At 29.2% G+C, this 23,919-nt stretch overlaps 1 protein-coding gene across 1 annotated transcript in view; it reads right to left on the reverse strand.

The window, feature by feature from the left end:
• LOC111629250 overlaps positions 1–23,919 on the reverse strand; it is a 111,500-nt gene that overhangs the window by 5,195 nt on the left and 82,386 nt on the right. Inside the window, 7 exon segments of the mRNA XM_023373133.1 lie at positions 1,671–1,694; positions 1,697–1,882; positions 12,652–12,942; positions 14,796–14,848; positions 14,951–15,056; positions 18,125–18,200; positions 22,343–22,573. Of these exon segments, the coding sequence (XP_023228901.1) occupies positions 1,671–1,694; positions 1,697–1,882; positions 12,652–12,942; positions 14,796–14,848; positions 14,951–15,056; positions 18,125–18,200; positions 22,343–22,573 (967 nt within the window).

Consider the following 23,919-nt stretch of genomic DNA (forward strand, 5'->3'; position numbering starts at 1 on the left):
TGTATTTAGTTAGCCATTGCTTTAATTAAAATTATTGTATAACCTATATAGTATAGTAATTACATGTAATTGTGAAGACCACCACTTCCCCCTCCAAAAACATATGTATTTGTAAACCTATTTGTAATAATTTTCGTTTATTTACTTTATATCATTTTTAATTATGTATTCGCGTGAACCTTAACTGTATCTTGAATAACAACCGAAGTTGGAGGAAATTCATCTATTTTACCAATCTAGGGACTCCCCTTTCCAAATTTTAATATCAACTTAAATTAATTAGAATAAACCAGTTTATTATCCAACTATCAGAAATCTCACAACATGCCAAAGAAAAGAGGAAGAAGTAATCAAATAATCAAAAATTATAAAAGATATATATAGAAATGGGGAACATTGCATCCCCTCCCTTGTTTTCAGCAATGTTTACATGAAGAACTTAGTCAAAGCAATCAATGAACAAACAATGACTAAGAGCAAAGATGAGTCATGTCAACTCAGAGATAAGAAAACACCAACTCAGAGATGACTCTACAAAAGCTTGACGTCACCAAATAAGAAAACACTGCCTCAGCTACAATGATGACACTGCCAATGAATTATCACCCGATGATGAATTTTCTCATGCTGGAAGGGTTTAAAAGGAGAGCTCCAACCAGATAAAGTTCAGTTAGAGATGGGGACACAGTCCAGTTACAAAGAGTTAGAAAGAGACAGTGAGATAGTCAGCAGTTGAGGACACAGCTCCAGCCAGAGAAAGGCAGTTGAGTTGCAGACACTGTCACAGAAGGAGTTGCTGCAGAACGAGTTGGAGTCGCAGTCACAATCAGACAGACAGAGATCCAGAGAGTGAAACCAGACGAGCACCAGAGCAAGAGTGGTTCAAGAGAGGACGACTCAAAAACAAGCAAGCACAAGACAAAGTGCAACGAACGCCAGAAACCTCCGCAGTCTTGGCCGTCAGGTCCACATCACAAGAGAAGACATCTTGTTTACCTGGTATGTTGTGAGTCGCGTAAGTTCGAATACCCCCCGTTAGGTACTCCCTCGTTGTATAGATAAAAATAGGCATATTTTCAAAATCAGGTTTTATAATTCTGTTCTAAACTTTCGTTTATGTTAATAAATGCCCTTAAATTGGTTATATCTGACACTGCATTCTTCCTCCTGAGAGGCTCATTCCTGGACTTTGGAGTGACTCTTACCCTCGTGCCTTAATCATCCATTTCATCTCAAACAGCAGTGTGTTCGATAAAACACATCTGGTGGCAAGACTCTACTCAAAAAAGTGCATAATAAATCTTTACGGCCCCCTGAACCCCACAACTGATGACTCTGTCTTCCTTGTAAGATACAGTATGGCATCTGTATGTTAAGACAGAAGAGAAACAATGTCTCTGGTTGAATTGTTGATAATATGCTGATTACTCAGAATGATTAACCAGGACAAAATTCCAAATCAATGTAGGGACTACTCGACAAGAAACCAACTTCCTTCTCTAAGAGTCGAGAACTTGGAGCAGGTTTATCCATGTAACGCTCCATTATTCTTGTTAGACGAGGTTCTACATCGCCTAACAATAGGCGCTGTCCTGGATCACCAGCCCGACATTCTTCCATTAATTGCCAGCAATCATCATCAAACTGAGGTAATCTTTCTGGTCTTGCACCTCTCCGAACAGCATTCCATAATGATCTTTACTTTGGCATTGCTCAAAAACATAAGGCAATTTTACATGACCTGCATAGATGTACCAAAATAAAATTCCAAAGGCATAAACATCAACACTGTTGTCATATCGTCCACTGAAAAGTTCTGGTGCCATGTGAATAGGTGTACCAACAATACTTCCAGACATCATTGCTTCTGGTTTACAAAAACCTAAATCAGTTATTTTGGCACGATTTCTTTTATCCAACTAAAAAATACATTGGTTTTTATTAATATAAAATTTTATTATATTTTTACATTCAAAAATAATATGTTCATATTTTATATTCAATTAATAATTTAAATTTTTTTTTAAATCAAAGAAGATTAAAATATAGTGATAAGTGAGAAGAAATATAAGTAATTTGTATAATAAAATATGCTTGTATAGAAGAGTAAATTTTTCTGTTGATAAAATTAAAATTATTAAAAACAAAAATTATTAAAAACAAAATACAAGATAAAAACATAATATAAATTATAAGTAACAGCAAAAAAAACTTCATAATAATATAAAATCTTATAAAACAAAGTATCTTATTGCCAAGGAATAAGGATAGATATTAAAAAATTTTTTTGATAGCAACATTAGAATTACTTGACTGTTGTTATTTGTCATGTTTATTAATAAAGAAATTATCATATTTTAAAAAGTGTCTATATTTGAGCAAAGACTGAACATTAAATTCTGTTGTTGACTGAAAAAATATTTCAGAAACCTTGCAATATTAAAAAGAGGAGATAAAGATAACAAATTTATATTAAGATTTTATTATTATGCATAGCCCTGAAACATCAAAAAAATAATCTAAGAGTGCATACAAAGTTGCAATTTTAAATACCAGCTAATAAAAAAATGTAGAATGCTCTTTTTTATTAGATAAGAAAAAAAATATAGAATCTACATTGTTTTTATTCAAAACTGAGAAATCTGAAAATGGAAATACTTGTTTAAATATCACTGAATTAAAAAGTGTTAGTAAATTTAATTTATAGTTAATCTCAACTGTGTTCCTTAATATGAATAGGCTTGATATGCATGGGACCTGCCAGTATAGTATGAAACTAAAAAATAACCTTGTAGACCTAAGTCTTACAAAAAACAAATCACAAATCTACAGTGGGTAATAATCAAATTCTCTTGGCACTAAGGTAATGTATTATTTCATAACTATCTGGCTAAGACATTTACATTTATTCAATTTTATAACTTGATGCTATAGTTAAATATTTATAGTGAAATTATTTTTCATGCCAAATGAATTTGAAGAAAGCAAACATTTTAAAATAAATATTTTTAGATAAACATTTCTCCACATTAGTCAAATTTAGTAATTAGTTGAAATGATGAATTGTTCTATAAATGGTGTCTGTAATTTCCCCGCTGTTTCATAACTTTCTACTGGGTCTGTTGCCCATTCAAATTTACCAGAATGTGGAACGTCGTCCATTGGTCCAGATTATGACCAATCTCAATAAGCCATGATTCTTCCACAATACTTCCCCAGCCAAGAATCAAACTGCACTCAACATGAGCCTGCTTGATGACTTTTGTCACACAATTACTGTACAAAATGTAACCATACAAATAATATAGTTTGACAAACCACAATAAGCAAACTCTATTAGGCACACGCACTGACCCATCTTCCTTCCAATACAACTGAAAAGTCACCCCTCGCAAATGCACAGAGATGCTATGTGCTACGCTCGCCTGATGGATGATCCTCTCCTGCATCGACGGAGAGGATCATCCATTCCAGAGGACTTCATTACCCATCTCCATACGAGAGAGCACGTCCACACCACCGAGTAGGTTACACATACTACAGGAAGCATGCACTCCGATACACTATGCTGGATCAGGCCCACACCTAGCAATTCTTTCATCTACCTTATCCCATAATGATTGTGGGATATGGTATGGTACGAGCCATTTTGGTGCCACCCCTTCAGTTAGGGTAATCTTGTATGTCAATAGATCGGTTTTCCCGGGTTTACTCCCGAACACTGACTGATACTCTTATTGTGTTGCATATGTCCTTCCGTGCCAAGGGCAGGAGGTGTAGAGTTACTCCATTAACAGCTTTAACTGCTCCATCTTTGCATTCATAGTTGTCTGGCTGGCACATCGCTGGGTATTCTATTATTTCCCCAAAACTACTATTGGAATCGAATGCCACACAGATAGTACAGATCTGTTTCTGGTATTTCCTAAGTCTATCTACATGAATCCATTTTGTCCTTCCGTCTTCTAACTTTATTCTATGACTACCCTCGTGTTCTCATCTTTCTTTTAACAATTTAAAAGACAAAGTTCACCATTTTTATTCTGTGTATAAGACAATACAATCCTGGTGACCGACCTTCCTTTTTAGGCTACTAGCCGCCAAAACGCTAAAAAAGTTAAATTGTTAAACGAAAATGACCATCGGACGAAAAGAAATTATGAATCAAAATTGTAAAATATCGTCACCAGGGGGAGACGTTCCAAAATCTACATTTTCCAGCGCTTACTACTTCGTGGATGTAAAGCCGGAACACCCCAAGAAGGTTAGATGGTTTAAAGAAGACGTTCGTATGTCACCAATTCCTATTTTAGAAAAATTTATATTTTTTAATTGGAAAATCTGTTTTTTTTTAAAGGACTTTTTTAGCGTTTTGGTGGCTAGTAGCCTAAAAAGGAAGGTCGGTCGCCAGGATTGTATTGTCTTATACACAGAATAAAAATGGTGAACTTTGTCTTTTAAATTGTTAAATGAAAATGACCATCGGACGAAAAGAAATTATGAATTCTCATCTTTCTATTACGGCAGGCCCTTCCCACCGGTCATCAGATTTATTATCAGGGTATGTTTTCCTCACCAGAATCTTATCTCCCATGCTCCTGTTACTCTATGGGTGTTTTGGTGTTGAAAATCTGATGTGCACGCCTAGAATTTGGGTCATCTCTGGCATTAACCCTGCCATAAAATTAGTCCTTTGGTCACAGCAGATTTTGGCACACAGAACATTTTGTCAAGCATTGGCACTCTGATTACAGATGCCATTTATAGAACATTTCATCATTTTAATTAATTACCAATTTGACTGGTAATTTGAAATCCATTGGGTTTTTCCTGCATAGGTTCGGATCCTGCTGACTGCGCCAGTCAAATTTAGTAATTAGTTGAATGATGAAATGTTCTATAAATGGCACCAGAGTGCTGATGCTTGACAAAATGTTCTTATCCCGTAGAAGTCCGTTCAAGAAAGTCACCTTACAACGAGATGGCACTTCCAGGAATCACCACTTGTCAATGACCAGATGAAGATACAGCCTTATGTCAGTAATTGGTTCCAGGAGAGGCGACTAAGTTGAAAAACGACGTAAGTCGAATTTACTCGTCATTAGGCTAAACCACAAATAACCATTCCCAGTTCTGTATTTTATTTATAAATGCATTTTTAATAACATATTGTTAATAAGAATCTATTTTAAGCTTACAAACAAATAAATTTTAGTTTTTAAATAGTACAGAAAAAAGTAATCTAAATTTATAAATTCATGTACTGTACATACAGTACTGTACATACAGTACTGTACATACTTGTAAAGGTACATACAGTACTGTACATACTTGTAAAGGTACATGTTTACAATTTGGTAATGTTTACAGTACATTGCAGACTATTTGTGAATGTGGTTTGCTCTAAGACATTATAAAATAAGATGATTTTGTAAGGTTAAATAACAAATACAGTTATTAAAATTATCTTGCGACAGTAAAAAATAAACTAATTTATATTAAATTTACCAATATCGAGTGGTGCCGACGATGATGCCAAACGGTAAATATTGGAGCTACTATGGAAAACACCAATATTGAGCACTTAAGATAACCGCTAAATAAGATGACAACACAGAAACACAGATGTTTTCATGTTTCGTTCTCTAGGATTTATGACGATTATATTAACATTTACTGTAAATATACATATTTTAATATGATTTTGTGCACTTTAATGCTTTTCTAGTGATATTACGACTTCAATGTTTGTGGCGGACAGATGTAAAGTTGAATAAAATGACTTAAACTTGATTTTTATTTTTCCATATATTTTTTTGACAAACAATGTATAATCAAGAACGACATAACTCGAAACAACATAACTCGAAGTATACCTGTACTCATTCATCAGAAGATGAAGAAAACCATTTGATAATTCCTTTCCTTCGGCAAGCTAAACTTCTTAATGAGACCACAACAAACTCAACTTTCCCATCTAAACTGATCTATATATGTGCTTCAGCGGGCTGACGATTGACCAATCAGCTTCTCCGCTGTTTCATAGCTTTCTATCAAGTCTGCCGTCCATTCAAATTTATCAGAACGTGGAAGTCGCCCATTGGTCCAGATTCTGACCAATCTCGATGAGCCACGATTCTTCCACGACAACATTAAATCTGAATATTCAGTATATGTAGAATTATATATTATGAATTACAAATTCAATAATAATTAAAGGAGACCATTCCACATCTGAATTGTTCTATCATCAAACAATTTAAATTTCACAAGATGTATCTTGTCAAGAGACTTCAAGTTTATAGCAAGTTTATGCATAAATGTTATCCATTTATGAAATCCACAGTATGAACTCCAGCCAAGATGGCAACAACCATGTGAACATTTATGATGGGCAATCAATTTGGGGCTTTGTTTAACTATCCCAGGTTGACACTTATAAGAGTCTCAGTTAGCATTGTGTAACATTCCAGTTGCAACTAAGCTGTGAACTAACATGACCATTGGGGTGCATGTAAGTCTCTAATTTATTGTTGTCAAATCACATGTTTTATCACTATCCTTCACACAACAAAAATTGCATCTTGTTTCCACTAATAAATGCATCTGGTAGTGGAAATGCATTCACTGATAAAATATAAATAAAATCTATTCTAATATGTTTGCATCAGCATTGAATCCTTTGAAAAATTATTATTAAAAGCCGTATTTATATCATTAATAATTTTTCCATATAGATAGTAACCTTCAAAATTCCATTGCCAAAATATTATAAGATATGTTGTGCTTGCTAAAAAGAATTCAGTTGATCATTTTGTCACCTGAGTCCAAATACAGGATAAGCATGTGTGATGATGAATTGTTGTCACATATCTCATAAGGAAAAATTGAATATTTACAATTAGAGATGAAAAGAAATATTTAGCTGACATAAATAATTGTTACAAAGCTGCTACCATCAATATATGCAGTTTCTTCATCTATGGCAACATTCCCATACGACAGTTCCCTGGACCAAATCCAGCCCATGATCATATTTCACATATCACTTATAAATGATAGAAATAAGCACTCTTATAGTATTGTTAAGTTTACTGCTATACCTTAGTATACAGTTTACAGTGGAGGGTAAAGGCAATGAACACAAACCGAATTAACGACTTTACACTTATTATTTAATGTTCTTATTGAAAATATTATGATTCAAATTTTTCGGGAGTCTTACATGCACATTGATATACCGACAATATACTTAGTACCGTTAACACGCATCTATGTCGACTCCCGAAACCACTACCTAATTTTTGTGATTGTACAAAGAGAAAATTAAAAAACACAAACAAAACTTCTTACATGAGTTCTTCTTTCAATTTTTTTAGGAATGTATATGCGGTTCACTTTGAAGTCTTTATTCTAGATCCGGATGGAATTGGATTACTGTTCTCTCTCCACACTGTCCATTCTCCTTTCTCTTTCACCACGTGCTTATCCACTCGCGCACTTCACTAATACCACATGTCCGACACAGTCCGAAGAGCAAGAAAACAAAGAGAGCTGTTTTTAGGTGGAACACCTCCCTTTATACTTCTCCGTTTTTGACGTCACGAGTCACAAACCAATCAGAGTCCCACGGGTTTTTACAAAAGTGGTGCCCGGGTACAAACGGAGCAGGCGAAACACACACAAAAAAAAATTAATCTGAGTGACAGATCACTACAGTATACAGGGGTGGGAAAGGTGGGTGACTGCCCAAGGAGGCAGATTGTTAGGGAAGAAGCAAAGTTGGCTGAAGAAAATTAAAATAACAAAACATTCTTAATTTCAGATAATCAGTTATTTTACTGTTTTGAAAATAAAATGTTTAACTTTTCTTCTAGCCTAAGTAAAGATAGCTAACATAATTGGCAACGTGTTAACAGTATTTTGCATTCTCATAAAACTTCAAAACATCACTTAATTCTAAAAAGAAATCATGGTTTGAAATAATGGACAAACTGAAAACTTCTCTGGTAATAAGTGTCTACATCCATTATCACAGAAGTTTTCAGTAGAATCTCAAAGACTCATTAATTCTGAAGTAAATCAATGGAATGCAGTTTGTTACGCATTGTTTCTATTATCAAAATGTTAGGAAAAGTTAAAAAGAAGGTAAAATAGACAATCTTTACAAACATAATATTGGCAATTTTTTAAAACTTATTCAACTCTTGGCAGAATTTCATCCTGTTATATAAGGACATTTATGCAGGATTCTGGAGGAGGAGAAAAATAAAGCAACTTCAGCAAAAACATTAAAAATGAGTTAATAAACATAATATCTGAAAATATTAATCAGAATATTATTCAATTATCTTAGACTGCACACACAATTCTATCAAACTGAACAAATAATAATGATAAATACATTTCAATTACTGTGTGTAGCGTCTTTGTAATACAAACGTTAATTTTGGTAGACAATCAAACAGCAATTAGTTAAGAAAACGTTACAGTTTATTTAAAAGAACACTTTTTTAAAAAATTCAGATGCATTTTGGGTTGGCTTGTATTCCCAACCCCTCTTCAGTGCTGTTAAAATTACAAAAACAAGATGAGTTTCACGACATTGGTAAGTGGGATTTAACATAAACGCAGGTTGACAATAACATAAAAACCTTACATGTTATATAATGGTACAGTATAGACATGTGTGGCAATATTTTTATTACATAATTGTATGACTATTTCCTATAATATGAAAAAGTAAAGGGTAAACTCACCTTGTTTTTGTAATTTTAACAGCACTGAAGAGGAGTTGGGAATACAAGCCAACCTGAAATGCATCTGAATTTTTTTAAAAAGTGTTCTTTTAAATAAACCGTAACGTTTTCCTAACTAATTGCTGTTTGATCGTCTACCAAAATTAACGTTTGAATTACAAAGACGCTACACACAGAATTTGAAGATACAGCAACCACGTCTTCTACACATTTCAATTAATCAAATCAGTGATAATTTAAAAACAGATTATAATTTAAAGTTTCATAGGATTTGTTCCTATTGAAAATTTGTATTTTTATATGCATTTTTACATCATCAACTTTGCACTTTTCTTTCCCTTTAAAACATGTAATGGTTTAACATATTAGATGGTGGCCAATGAAACTGATATTGTTAAAAGTTTTATTACCTCTACTAGGAATTAGCCAAGATTTGAAAAGAAGCAATTTGATAATGAAAGCTGTAACAAGCCTGTAGTAGATCCTTAAGAAAAATATAAAATTGATTTTTTTCTACACTACAGATTACATTATAAATGCATTTGATTTGCATTTTTCATACACTAGTGAACATCACAAATTTTTTTCATTTCTTTATGACATCCATGGATTGAAAGAAATTGCCAAAAATAAACTGATAAAAATTTCTAATTCATCAGATATGGATGAAATGGATCTTCAGATGAACAATCTGTTCTTTGTACTATCCTCCCTAAACAACTTACTCTTCAGGAAGTTCTACAGCTCATCATTGACTTAAACTTTAATATAAGCATTGCTCTTAGGATTCTTTTAATGTTCCCAATAACTTTTGCCAATGGTGAAAAGTCATTTTCCAAGTATTTCTTGTGTCAAGAATAATGCCAAGAAATACTTAGTAGTTTATCTATGCTTGCAATAGAATTAAGATTTGTCCAATAACATTGATTTTCAACAAATTATCAGAGACTTTGCCAAAATAAAGGTTAGATTTGACATGGGAAATATGCCTAGGGAATGCCTCCCAGGAGGTCTTATGGGAAATTGGCCCCTATTTAGTTGTTACAAACATTAAGAAAACCCAGAAAACTCCATATGGCAAGTCCTGTGGTGAGGCACAAACTCATGACAAGTGTCCAGTGGTTTTATCTGCTTGGCCTTTGATGGGCTAAACAAAGATTAGGAAAAAACATTTTAAATGTGTGTTCTATATTTTGCAAAATATTGTGCATTGTTGTTTGTATTTTTTATTTTTACATTTTTGATATTTTTGATATTTTTGTTCAATAAACAACTGTTTATTTTACTAAATAAATAATTTTTTAAAAATTTAATGTGTTTGTGTTTTTTGGGTGATGTTATTACATATATAGAATAAATTAAATCTTTCAATTAAAATTACATTATGTCTATATTAAAAGGGGCAGCAAATAACTATTTTGCCTAGGGCAGCATAATTGCTAGGTTGGCCCTGATTGTATAATATATATGGAAAATACAAAATATTTGTTGCTGGTAAATTGAAAAGTTTGGCTACCACTGTTCTTTGGTGTCAGCAATCCATTTGTTTTGATGGAGATGCCAATGTTGGTTAACATTAAAACATTTTATTAATATGTATCTTTTGCTTTCAAGTAGAAAGTGAAAAGTACACATTCAAAATTTTTTATATTTTAAAAGGAGTGGCCTGTTTTTGGTTTTTAAAGTCATCCTTTTATTTAAATTATTACAAAATTTTTTATATTTTAAAAGGAGTGGCCTGTTTTTGGTTTTTAAAGTCATCCTTTTATTTAAATTATTACAAAATGATAGTTTTAAACTTTTTATAAAATGTACATGATATTCAAAGCTTATTGGCTTAAATCTTAATGTCCAAATGTGGGATGCCACTGTTTAGTTATATACCACTGTTCCATGATTAGATGCTTTGCAATTTTTGAAAAGGTAAGTTTTTCTGGGTGTGTGCAATTAAAATGTTGAAATAATAAATCATGAATGACAAAACATCACATTCTGTAACAAAGTTGGTAAAAACTAAAATATTTAATTTGTTTAAAAAGTATATTATAATGATACCCATGTTGCATACACAAGTGTACAGATGACATGAATGTTTTGAAGAAGACTGTAAATCAGCAGGACTATCCCCATTCAAACAGTCAAGCTTTAGCAAGAAACAAATTTCTTTAAGTTTGTGAATAGATCATGAGACCTTACACAATCACTAGATGATCAAATCAAGATCTTGGAAATTTCACACAGCTCTATAAATACCATCCTTCACAATGATTCAAAAATGCACCACATTGATGTATGTCTGTTCTCTCATTGTCCTAAGAAAGTTAACAGATGAGTAACATGAAGAATACATAGTCATCAACACACAACTGTTTGACACAGTTGATAAAGATCCAGATATCTGATCTTTATCAACTGCAATGAAGACTGATGCAAAGTAATTGGTAATAAAACTTTGTTTTTCTTGTATAACTCATAACAATGTGCCTCATCAACATGGAAATTTGCCTCTTCAGCTCAGCACAGAAAATTCTTATTTCAACAGATCCAAGGAAAATTTAATACATGTAGCTTTTTTAATGTGAAAGGCCTGTACATTGTCAGTCACAGTAGCCCTTAACTGTAGACCTATTAACAAAAATTTTTCAATTGAAATTCTCAACTATCTCTAATGCAGTAAAATGAAAATGGCTTCATTTTTGGCAAGTAAAAAGCTGGGTTCTCTATTACAATGCTATTTAGCACAGTACACTCTACTGGTTTGTGAATAACTGGCAAAACACTAGATACCTGCACTTCCAGACCATCTGCACTCACCAGATTTTGTTCCTGTAAACTTTCATGTTCTCACCAAAACAAAAATTATACTGAAGAATCACAGATTCAAATCAACAGAAAAGATGAAAAGTGCTGTGATGATTCCCCTCAAGGAGATAAGTCTTGCAGTCCATTCTATGTTAATAAGTAATAACAACAAATGGAAAAAACTGTGTACCTGAAGATAATGTAATAAAAGTTACACTAAACTGAGCATCATAAGTACAAATTTGGTGTATTTTTGACTCCACTACATATGTATTGTCTGTACTGTAACCTAAAAAATTTATAAAAAACACATATGTTTATGATCTAATTCTGTATGAAAATCAAGAATCCTTTAATTTCTCTGATCTTCCAAAGATAAACTTCTGAGCCAACCAATATTTTAAAGAGGTTTTGTCAACATAATCTTATTTCAATATTTGAAGTAAGACTATTTACAAAAATATATATACATTTTTGAGTCTGTCTTTTAATCCTTTAACAAAACCACAGAAGTAACAGTTATATTGGTTTGAAGAAAAACTACATTAAACAAGACGAATAATAATAATAGGTAAAAATTCATAAAGTTAAAAATGATCAAACGTTGTTTTATTCAAGGATGTGACGTTTTTACATTAAAAACATAAAATAAATCTTCTCACCATACTATCAAGTCCTTCACCAATTTATAACTGATGAAAATGTATATATTATTTTTGTAAATAGTCTTAACTTCAAATATTGAAGAAAAATATATCCAGGAGTCATCATTGAACATAATCTTAATTAATGCCAAAAGATTACTTACAACAAAACTCCTTCCGGACTCAATAATTATAATCATAATTATATTATAAGTTAATAATAATAATTAAAGTTAATAATTTATTATAATTATTATTAATAATTATAATAATAATTATATTATTATTATNCAATTTTACATGACCTGCATAGATGTACCAAAATAAAATTCCAGAGACATAAACATCAACACTGTTGTCATATCGTCCACTGAAAAGTTCTGGTGCCATGTGAATAGGTGTACCAACAATACTTCCAGACATCATTGCTTCTGGTTTACAAAAACCTAAATCAGTTATTTTGGCACGATTTCTTTTATCCAACAGTACATTTTTCAATTTAATGTCACAATGAACAAGACCTTGACTATGTAAAAATCTAATGCCTTCTACTACATTTAAAGCTACTTGTAATTGACACATCCAATTTAATCCCATCTTGATAGCTGAATATAAATCTCTTTGTAATCTTTCCATTATCAACAAAACAGCAGGCGTGCTTCCACTTCCATAAGAATGATCAATTACTGAACCACTAATTTGGACAATACGATCATGTTCTGGTATACTTCTACAAAAATCAAATCAGAACAGAAATAATTATTAACACCAATTAATAAATTTTAGTTAAATAATTAAAATATTTGAGAACAACTTATTCTCAACTAAAATATGTTTTAATTTTTAACTGTATGTGATATGAATCCATAACAAATTTTTTAGGAAATTAATTTTATTTTGATTAATATTTTTCATTTTTAACTATTTTATTTCAATTGCTCTAAATATTTTCAGACAATTGCATTTAAATTTTAACAGCATACAATTAAAGTATATTTTAAAAGTTTTTGAATTACACTTAAACTAGTTTAGTACAAAAATATATTTTCTATCTGTTTTAAATAAAAATGAAAAATTGTGTAATACAATTACTTTTATATACTATCAGTTTTTGAATGAGTTTTTACTTTTAAATAATATCAATCGGTCAATGCTTACTGTATAAACCTTAGTTCATTACAAGGGGTAACAAAAACAAAAATTAGTGATAATATTTAACAAGTCAATAATTTAGTACAAAATAACACAAAATAAAATATAGAGTAATAAATCAGTTTTTGAAAAGCATGATATATTAATATCATCTTTCCAAGATTTAAACCTGATTAAATACTTGCCCCTACTAACTTTAAATTTAACAATGAAGAAATACATGTTCCCAAGTTTCATATACTTGCATAAAACAGTTACTACATATCTTTTCAGGATCTATTGTTAATCTGCTATTATATGTTATGATATAATTTTGACTGCATCTCAAATGAAGAATTAATTGTTTAACATGATAATTTATATCCATAAGCAAATAATCTTCACATATAAACCTCATTTTAATACTACAATATAATTAAAAGTGCTTATTCTTTTCTAACAGAGACAAATCTTCTTGTATACTTTGTTCACAGCACAGTTTTAAAATTAATGGTTGATAACATTCAATCAAATGAGGATCCTGGGATAGTCATAAAAAAGATAAACCAAGTCAATCCAACAGATTTTGCAATGCTGACACCTAATTGTGTGTGTAATCATTTGTCGTTGAAACACAATCTGTGAAGTTTATCATACACTAGTTTAATGTAGCTTTTATTGTCTAATTTAAGACATATCCAAAATAAAATTATTACTTTTATTGTAATTACTGATATTCTAAAAACTCCAATCACTACATGTACATTGAAATTTTATTATATAACATGAAAATTTTTCTAAAATACAAAGCAAAAATGATTATCATACAATCACTTATCATAGTAAGTTATTGCCCATATAGGAGCAGCATAGAGTAATAACAATGAAATCATTCAATGAATAATTTTATATGAGTAGAAGCAGGGTTAATTTTTGTTCTTGAGAGAATAGGCCACATAGTATATGTAAAGCTAAAATGGATTCTATGATTTTTAACCTGTAAGAATTGTACAAAAGACAAAAATAAAACTCCCAAGTATATGTAATTTGAAGCAAGTTGTAAAGGTTGGTTGTTAAGAAACCATGTTTCTCTAAGTGACATTTGACCTCCCTTATTGAATACCATTATCTTTACTTTTAAACAATGTACACTAGATATTTGGAAATTCATAATTATTAAACTCTGACATTTTTGTTTGTGTTACATAAATTAATAATACCCATTTTTCTTGTGTTATATTCTCTTATATTAAATAATTTTGTGTAAGAAAAAATAGAGTACATTTTTAACTTTTTGTTTACTAAAAATATGCCTTAACAACTAAAATTATGGAAATTTTCAAATTCAGAGCATAGTAATAAACTAGAATATCTAAAAATCAGATAATTCATGATGAATGTGATCTAAAAATTTTATATAATTTTTACACTTATAGTTCATGATTTGTTTTGTATTTACCTTTAAATGGTTGTGCTAGATAGTAACTTTGCTTTGAAGCATACACTATGAGCCTGGAACAGATTATTCTAAACACGTATATTTCAATATGTTATAACAAGGTTTTAAAATCAATTACATTCATTCTACATTTCACTGTAGTTGTGTATCTTTACTCAGCNACAGATTTTATAGCACATGGTGAAAAGCCACCCCATGCATCACAAGCATAAACTACACCATACTGACCTCTACCAATCTCTCTTCCAATTTGTGGCATTCCTGTATTTATATAAAAATATTTAATAAAATGTATATATAATAAAATATATTTTAAAATACAGTAAATTTATAAAAACATTATTAAAAATATTAAAAGTTATTTTAACAGTTACTGAGGTATCTTTTTCCATTTTGCATCATTGCAAGATTAAATTTCTGTGCTACAACATATCTGACAATGTCCAAAAACAAGTTTCAGGACTGCTTCCAATCAAGGTATTGATGTTAGCAAAAGTGTGTGACAGCAAATAGTCATTTAAGAGAAATGTAGTTTATTATTTCTACTCTCATAATAAAGCTATTGCTCTTTCCCATTTATTTTTGACTAACTTTGTTAAAGCTGGCTGAATTAATCATTTTGATTTTGTAAATCAATCAGTTAAACTAAATAAAGCCTAAAGATGTGAAATAGAATGCTAAAAGGGATTCTTTGGAATGTGATCAACAAGTAAACATCATAAATCCTCTCAAGTTATAAGGGAATGGGTTCATTGGCACTTTTGTATTTGCATATACCCTGCACTAAAACACAATCAAGACTACCAACATGTGGTGATCATCCTAAACTGTGGTTGATTGGGCCATCAAAAGTTTGTGGGAGGAAGTCATAGTACTGTTGCACTGTTCATATATAGAACTCAATGCTCTTGTACAAGATGAAATAATCACAATAATTTGTTAAAAGTTAGAGAAAATATCAATAGGAAGAGTTCCCTTCTCAAAGATTGGCCACATGTCATAGGAAAGTGACAACAGTGTACCTGGTGCATCCTAGTTGACAGATGGGATGAGGGTGCTTCTGAGGATTAAAATTCCTGCATCTAGTTGAGTTGATCTCAAACTATAACTCCTTTCTCATGATCTCCTAGAAAGGAATGATCTTCTGATTCTATAGTGGTAATGATTTGTTGTAACTATATATATTGTGTATATTGCAAAATATTATATATATAAACTAATATTAGCTATACTAGGTATGAGTAATTTAAACCTATGGTTTTTCTAGAATGTAATTATCACCACTGTCAGCAGATAATGAGTCAATTTACTATACAAGTATTCAGAAAATCTTAACATTGTTTTGTTATACAAAATAGTGATTAGAAAGGACAATATTCGATAAATCAAATGAAAACTCTGACATGTATATTTATTTTATTGTAAAATAATACATTATTAACAGATGTAAATAGCATAATTATTTATAAAACTACTTTAAGTTAGAAACAAATTTTGTAACACTAATCATAATTTATATATATTGAGATGTTTGTAATATTTAATATAAATTCAATCTTTTAACTAATCATTTTTTAAACAAAACTTCATATATTTTTATTGATCCAGAAAGTGCTTGTAGAAAAACTGGGAACAAATATACCATTTTTTCGAATTTTGTAAATTTAAAAATAGCAATTATAGTTCTACCATTAGAAGTCAGTTCTTTTCTTTAATTTGTATTTTAATATTTTTTATCCTGAGGCAGACCTTTAAACAGGGTCAAAAACATTTGTTTTGATTAAACTAGTGCTGGAAAAGTGTGTAAGGTGTAGTGTGAGTGCTTTCATTAATCCACTCAACAGATAGCTATGCTACATTTTTCTCAAATTCATTTTTATCCATCTTAGAATGTATAGCAAAAAATTCATGAAAAGATAAAAATCTAAAGGCAAATGTATTATTAAACTGCAGACAGTACTATTTATATATAATATAAAATTCCAAGAATTCCTATAACCTAATTTGTCTTTGACAGAAGTTATGTATAAAGATACTACTCTTTAGAATGATCTGACTTTTCAATTTTGATACCTACATATCAAAAGTTCTATCCTTATAACAGGAATGGGTAAGAATTTCAGAATTTTCAATGGAAATATCCCTAATCTAACAACAAATCCAAACCTAAAATCCAGTGAAGAAAAATCATTTATTTAAGAACAAAAATTTTCACCTTTTACAAAGGCCATCTTCAGGTTCTACTGATAGAACAGTTGTTTTGGAATATATTTTATTCCAACTTTTTGTTATTTATAAGCATTTAATCTTTTTTGTATGTGTTGTTTTTTCTTTTCTAATTGTTTTTATTTCATAACTTATTACTGTGTTCCTGTGCATGCAACATTCGTACCCAATGAGTGTTATTTAAATTCTATTTTTGTTTGATTTACATTCTACTAGTAGAATGTGATGATGGTATTTTTAAAGACAGAAAACGTTTGTTCTTTCAATAAATGTTTTTCTCATTGGATTTTAGGTTTGGAAGTCTTGTTATATTATATATATCCAGTTCAGGATAAGGTTTCTGCATCTCTCTAATAATTACACAATATCTGAATTTATTATCACTGTATAAAAATAATCTAATGTACTGTATATATTGCATAAAGACAGATGAAAATTGTCATATTTAGCAGCTTAAAACATTCTAAGACTAGGCAATTAGCTAATTTTAAGACTTATACATTACAAGATTTTTATTTTTATAACATTGACTTTTTAAAAGCTTTTTAAATAATATATAAATTTGAGTGTCAATTTCCTTCAAATATTTGAAGTTTTTTCCTTTGAAGTTCCTTTTAGTTCTTTTACATTTGTTTTAAAATATTTAAAATTGTCTATTGGAAAGATCTACACCATATATTATTCTAGATTATATTCTGTATCTTTTGAAATGTATTACTGTAAACTGAAGATGACTTAACAGAAGCCAAAAGCATTTTTTATAAATAGAAAATTGTTGGTAATTTTAACAAGCAGTGTGGTATGATTTATTTATCAAAATAGTGCCAAATTTTATGGATTCTAAAAACTTTAAAGCTGTAATGGTGAGCAGGAGGTAAAAAATTAACAAATAATCTGCTAAAATTATAAGAACAGTATATTTTTTAAATCAATGTAGAATTAATAATTTTTTCCTATAAGCATCTTTTGAATTGCCATATTCACTTTACTATTCTATTTTTAGTTTATTCAAAGACTTGAAAGACTTATGTTATGAATAAAACAAAATTTGCAGTTATATTTCATATAAACTTAATTTAAATTTATTTTAACATAATATTTACCAAATAATATCATGTCTGTCAATGAAGTGCTTTCTAATGCATATTTTGCAATCCTTGGTGCATGAACTTTTCGAACCTAAACATCAATTAAAATATCAACTTAAAACTATTATTTTTATTTTATAAAAACAGTTCTTAAAAATCTGTTTAAGTTTCAAATAGTTAAGATTAAAAAAATAGAAAACAACAAACTATCATTAATTTGCAATAGACATTAATATTCTAAGTTTTAAATGTTTTACAATCTTTAATAGAAAGTATTCTATTTTAGTAGAAACAGTAATAATATTCTGATAATTTAAATATTCTAAAATATTTAGGTTAAATATTGAATAATAAAAATTGTCAAATATTTAATCTAAATTAAATATTTGACAAAACAATAAATGACTTGACTCTTTTTATAATTTAATTTTCAAATTTTACAAAGTGCTAATGAAGTTTATATCAATATAATACAATTAAATTTAATTTTATTACATTTAAATTCAAAATGTTTTATGTCAATGTTGATTTAAAAAACAAATTATTCAGTATAAACTCAATCTATACCTATACTTTTGTTAAATTTACAAGTTATATTTATGAACTTAAAAAAATTATATAAAAAATCTTCACAACTTTTCTAGAATAAATCATTTGATCTGGAGAAACTATAAAGATGTATAAGTAATCTGATAATTTGATATTATAAAAACTATTTTCAGCATATGTAAGTGTGACAGTATGAAAATACACAACTTCCATTCTGACATATCAACTCAAAATTATCTGATTGTACTATTACATAAAATTTGAATGCGAAATATTTTGAAAAGCTGGATATTTTTATAAACCAGAGTTTTTATAGAAATTCCATTAACTTTATATAATTTTAAATATACATTATTATCTGAAATTCTTAAAAGAATATCAATAGTAGTTAAATATTACTTAAGGAAAATTCAACGATATTGTGTAATGTGTGTATATATAATATATTCTAAACAAAAATAATAAAATTCCTTACTTTAAATCAAAATTTTTACATAAAAAGACTTCTATAAAGAAATTTTATAAAAATTTTGATAATTTTGTTTTCTCTATAAATCTATAATATCTATATTCTGAGCTATATTTTGAATAAAAATTTTGATGTTTGAAAATTCTCTCATATTCAGATCTAAAAACAACTAAAATTCAAGTGTTTTCAAACTTAACTAACATTTCAGGAATTCAGAATATTTTAAATTCCTTTGCTCTTTGCAAACTTTAATAAATTTATTTTTTTAAAAAAGGCTCAAAAATTACATGACAAAATGTGAATCTTACACAATTAAATTAAATAATTCTGAATAAAAAGTACAAACTTTTTCAGCAAATGATCCATATACAAGAGTTTAACAGGATGTCAGAGGAATCTACATTAATCAGTTTATCTTCATAAAATACTGTAATATCTGAGCACTTTTTATTGAATAGAATCTTATAGACTGCCAGGCTCTGATAATATATATATAAATTTCTCATTTCTCAATAAGTGAAAAATCAGATTATCAGACTATAACTTACTTCAACAAATAAATTGTTAAATTGATGAAACCAATATTTTAATTTGAAAAGAAATGTTTTTAAATCTATCTGGTCCACCAGCCATTCAAGCAGAACTTAGAACAATTACAAAATATAATTTCCAGTCAAATTTAAAGTAATTTACATTTAAAATTTTTAGTAATAAATTTTACAGGTATTAGACTAGGCTTAGAACTACTTAGCTGTTCTAAACCTAGGTCAATACCTTTGGACAGACTTAAAAATAGAATTAAAGGGTTTTACAAGTCTAAATCAATTGATTCCTACAAACACTGGAAGTCATGATATTATGTTACAAACTGGCAGAGTTTTGCACATTGATAAACTAAGCCATCATACATTCCACATTCACAGCATACATGAAGAACTGGAAAGAATTATTGCTATTTCTATCCAACATACAGATCTCATTAATACACACACTAACTCTTCTTCTACAGCTAATAAAATGAGAAATATAGCACTTAGATTATTATATTTTCACAAATTTGCTTAAAGCTTAAGATTATGTATAGGATTCACCTATAGGTATAGACATTAGGAGATTGACTGTGGTGATGCTAAACCAACTGAATCAATGACAAGAATAAACCACAAATACAATGATTAAACAGTTTTGTGGAATCTGCGAATATCTGAGGGATGATATCCGCAGGGATGAATGAAAAACGATTGGCACAAAAAGGAGGAGACCAGTACAATATATTATTTAACAAACTTTATGCACCAAATATATATTTATAATTGAATCACAATACGATAGGTCGGCTTAAGCCTGGCACGTGGCAGCTTACACAAAGCACAAAGGGTCTACACAAGACAATCGAAGGACACACCTTCACTGTTGCACGCCAGGAACCAGAATGAATGGTTTCCGGTTCCCCACTATATATAACTCCTCCACCACTCTCACCGTGCTGCCACACAAAAACCGCCCAAAACACAAATAAAACCGCGCGTACAGCAATCGCGACGATCGTTTACATTAATTACATTGACAAAATATATATATATATACACACAAAGATGATTATAGGTAAAAGAAAACAAATTTTTTTTTTACAGCAGAGACCGAGAATATACACGCGGATGACACAGTTTTTATTATATTCGTTCCATGTGTAGATCCTTATCTAAAGGTCCTTATCCTTATCTAAAAATCATCAAAGAACATTACAATTTAGTTACTAAAGAGATTGTTAATAAAAACTTTGCTATACCATTGGGCTTTATAATTGACCATACAAGTTATGTGGAATACTCCCATTTTATAATTAAGGAAACAAAACTGTTCTCTCGGCATATGTGATTAGAACTATTGTATATTTCCATTTTCTCTAAACATACTAAACTAACTTTTATGATGTCAAGATCTACACATAGCTTGCAGCTGGTTGTTAGATAGTTCTTATTTCTGCACTTGTGAGCAGCTCTTACTCAGGTTTACTTAAATGCACAGGCAGTTATTATATAATGTAATGTTTAAAATTTTTTAAATTTCATTCCATATCTAAATTATAATACTTATTTGTTAGTCTTAAATTTTACAATTTCTAAAATTTCATATTTGAATTGTTCTAATCAACAATTGTTAATTTTGAATTTTATTCTACAAACTTAAAATTAACAATTGGGATTATTTAAGTTCTATTTTTAATTTTTAAAATTTTGTTCTATACAAAAAATTTTAAATGTAAATTGTTCTAAATTCAACTGTCAATTTTTTTTTAATTATTCTAAATTCTGCATAAAGAGCTGATGTTCTTGGACCTATCTGGTCCAACATCTCAAATAGCTAGATTTCTTCATCTTGACAGTTTATTTGCTAAATTTTGAACATAATACCAAGTTTTAGACAATTCTTTGATAACCATTTACACAAATGTATCACTACAAACCTTCCTAAATGGTTTAGTAGCCTACCAGACCTTTTACCTTCATTGTTCTAAAGGTCTACACTTGGTTTGATTGTAAATGCAAACTTTTTGAGACTGCTACTAACCTTCAAGGTAAAGGCTGTATTTTTGCTTGCAACTTTCCTTTTGAATGCAAATCAAAAATTTTATTAATACATTTTTTAAAAAATTAAGCACATACCAAAACTGTTCTGCATTTTTATATACAGAAGCTCTTTGATCTCTTATAAGATCTCTGTTGATAGCTAACATATGTGCTGCTTTTTCATCATGTATTTTTGTCAAAAACTCAAAAGTTACTATTTTGAAGCTGATAAAAAGTTAAGCAATTTAAATGTTTTAAAATCCTAAAATACTAATTACATTCAAATAAATTTGAAAAATTTAATTTCATTTTAATAATATATTTTAAAGACTTTTGTAACATATTATTATAAGATAAAAGTTTATTTTACTACATTTGTTTAGAATGAATAATAGAGTTGAATAAGATATCAAGTAACAATAATATTGTATATACAGTATATAAATAAGACAAGCTTACCATTTTATATATAAAATTATGTTTTGTTTGTTTATATTTATTGCATTAAAAAAGAATAATACATGAATTCATTCACTCAATAAATGATCTTATTTTGCTTAGCCGTAAAAAGATCAAAACTATTAAAAATGTTATACTATATAATTTAATTAAATAGTTAAAAAAATAGATAAACAAAATGATTACTTTTAATCTTTGTTCCTCTGTTCTTTCCAATCTTCCAGAATGAATAGCTTCTAATTGTCTGAGAGATGCAGCAAAATGATCATGAGATGTTTTTAATCTCTCTCGAAATTGAGAGCAAATAGATCTTGATAAACGTAAGGGACTCAGACTAGCTAACATATCAGAAGCCACTTTTCTTTTCCAGTCTTTGTCTATGTGTGGTGGTGTTTTCCAGGGCAATGCTTGAACTAGCTGCAATTTTACATTACAGAATTTTAGTTTAAATCAAATTTTTGTATCTAAGTGTTATCTAAGTAATGAAATAAATAAAACAAAATTTCAAAGATTTTAATAAAACAAATATTTATGTAGATTTTTAAAATAAGCTAGGCTTCTGTTTAACAACAAAATTTTTTGGCAGTTCAACTTCATTACAGTAATATTAAAGTCAGTTATAACTATTTCCAAAAAAAAAATAAAAATAAAATAAATTGAACAAAATATTCAAATATTACAATAACTTAATATTTTGCTAATCATAAAATAATTTTCAAAAAAAAAATCATTAAGTCACTTTTATAGTCCAATGACAGCATAGAGTTTCTGATGTCAACATATTAGAGTCAAACTGTTATAAGCATCTAACTCAATGCACAGTGTGGCATTGGTTCAATCATCAAAGTTAAACACTGCTCAACTTTTCAGTTACATTGTTGGCCTACAATTTATGGAGCAAATTACAAAAATAGAGGAGGTTCAATTAGTGTAATTTTGGACAAAAAAATCTACAGTGATGTATATCTTGTAGAAAATTGCAACAACAAAAATAAAACCTGCCCTACCATATACCTTACACCTCTAGGGTGACCAGTGAAAGAAAGATAATTACTAGTACACAGTTTGACATATAGTAGAAATAATAGCAGAATAAACTTAACATATTCTTTAAATTTTGCTGTGCAATGCCATACTATAATTAGACTATAAAGGACCTTTTATAAAGATTTTATGCATAATGATATTTTAAAAATTAATAAAATTAAACAACTGTAAAACTTTAAAATTATTATTAAATTAAGAATTATTTGTTAATTACTTTAAACAGTTTATTCTAAGTTTAAAGAATAATTAATGATTCTAACTTCATTTAAAATATAATGATTTCCAAAACAACTAATTAATTAAGACTTGAAAGTAAGTCTTCTAAAACATGAAGTTTAACTTTGATATTTTATGAATATAACAGTAAAAATTAATTAGAAAATATTTAAATTGATATTTTTAAATCTCAACTACAATTTAATAATTATTAACATATCAGATTATTAGATAAATCCAATTCTAAAAATTAAGCTATCTGTCTTTGCTTTCTCTGAGATATTGTTTTTTCGATCTCTGAGAAAAATTATTAAAAAGTTTTTAAAAATTAGAAAAAATAATAATAATCAAATTAAGATATTTTAATTACTGCAATTTTCCAGATTAACTAGCAGGTAGGCCTGGCATTGCTCAGGCAAAAGTAACAATAGCAAAGATTAAGATTATTACGTTATAGTCAACCTTATCTGTTTTCACAGAATGCAAGAATTGGTTCCCCT

The sequence above is a fragment of the Centruroides sculpturatus genome, unplaced genomic scaffold (assembly GCF_000671375.1).
Source record: "Centruroides sculpturatus isolate CEXI.00-Female unplaced genomic scaffold, Cexi_2.0 scaffold561, whole genome shotgun sequence".
NCBI lineage: Eukaryota > Metazoa > Arthropoda > Arachnida > Scorpiones > Buthidae > Centruroides > Centruroides sculpturatus.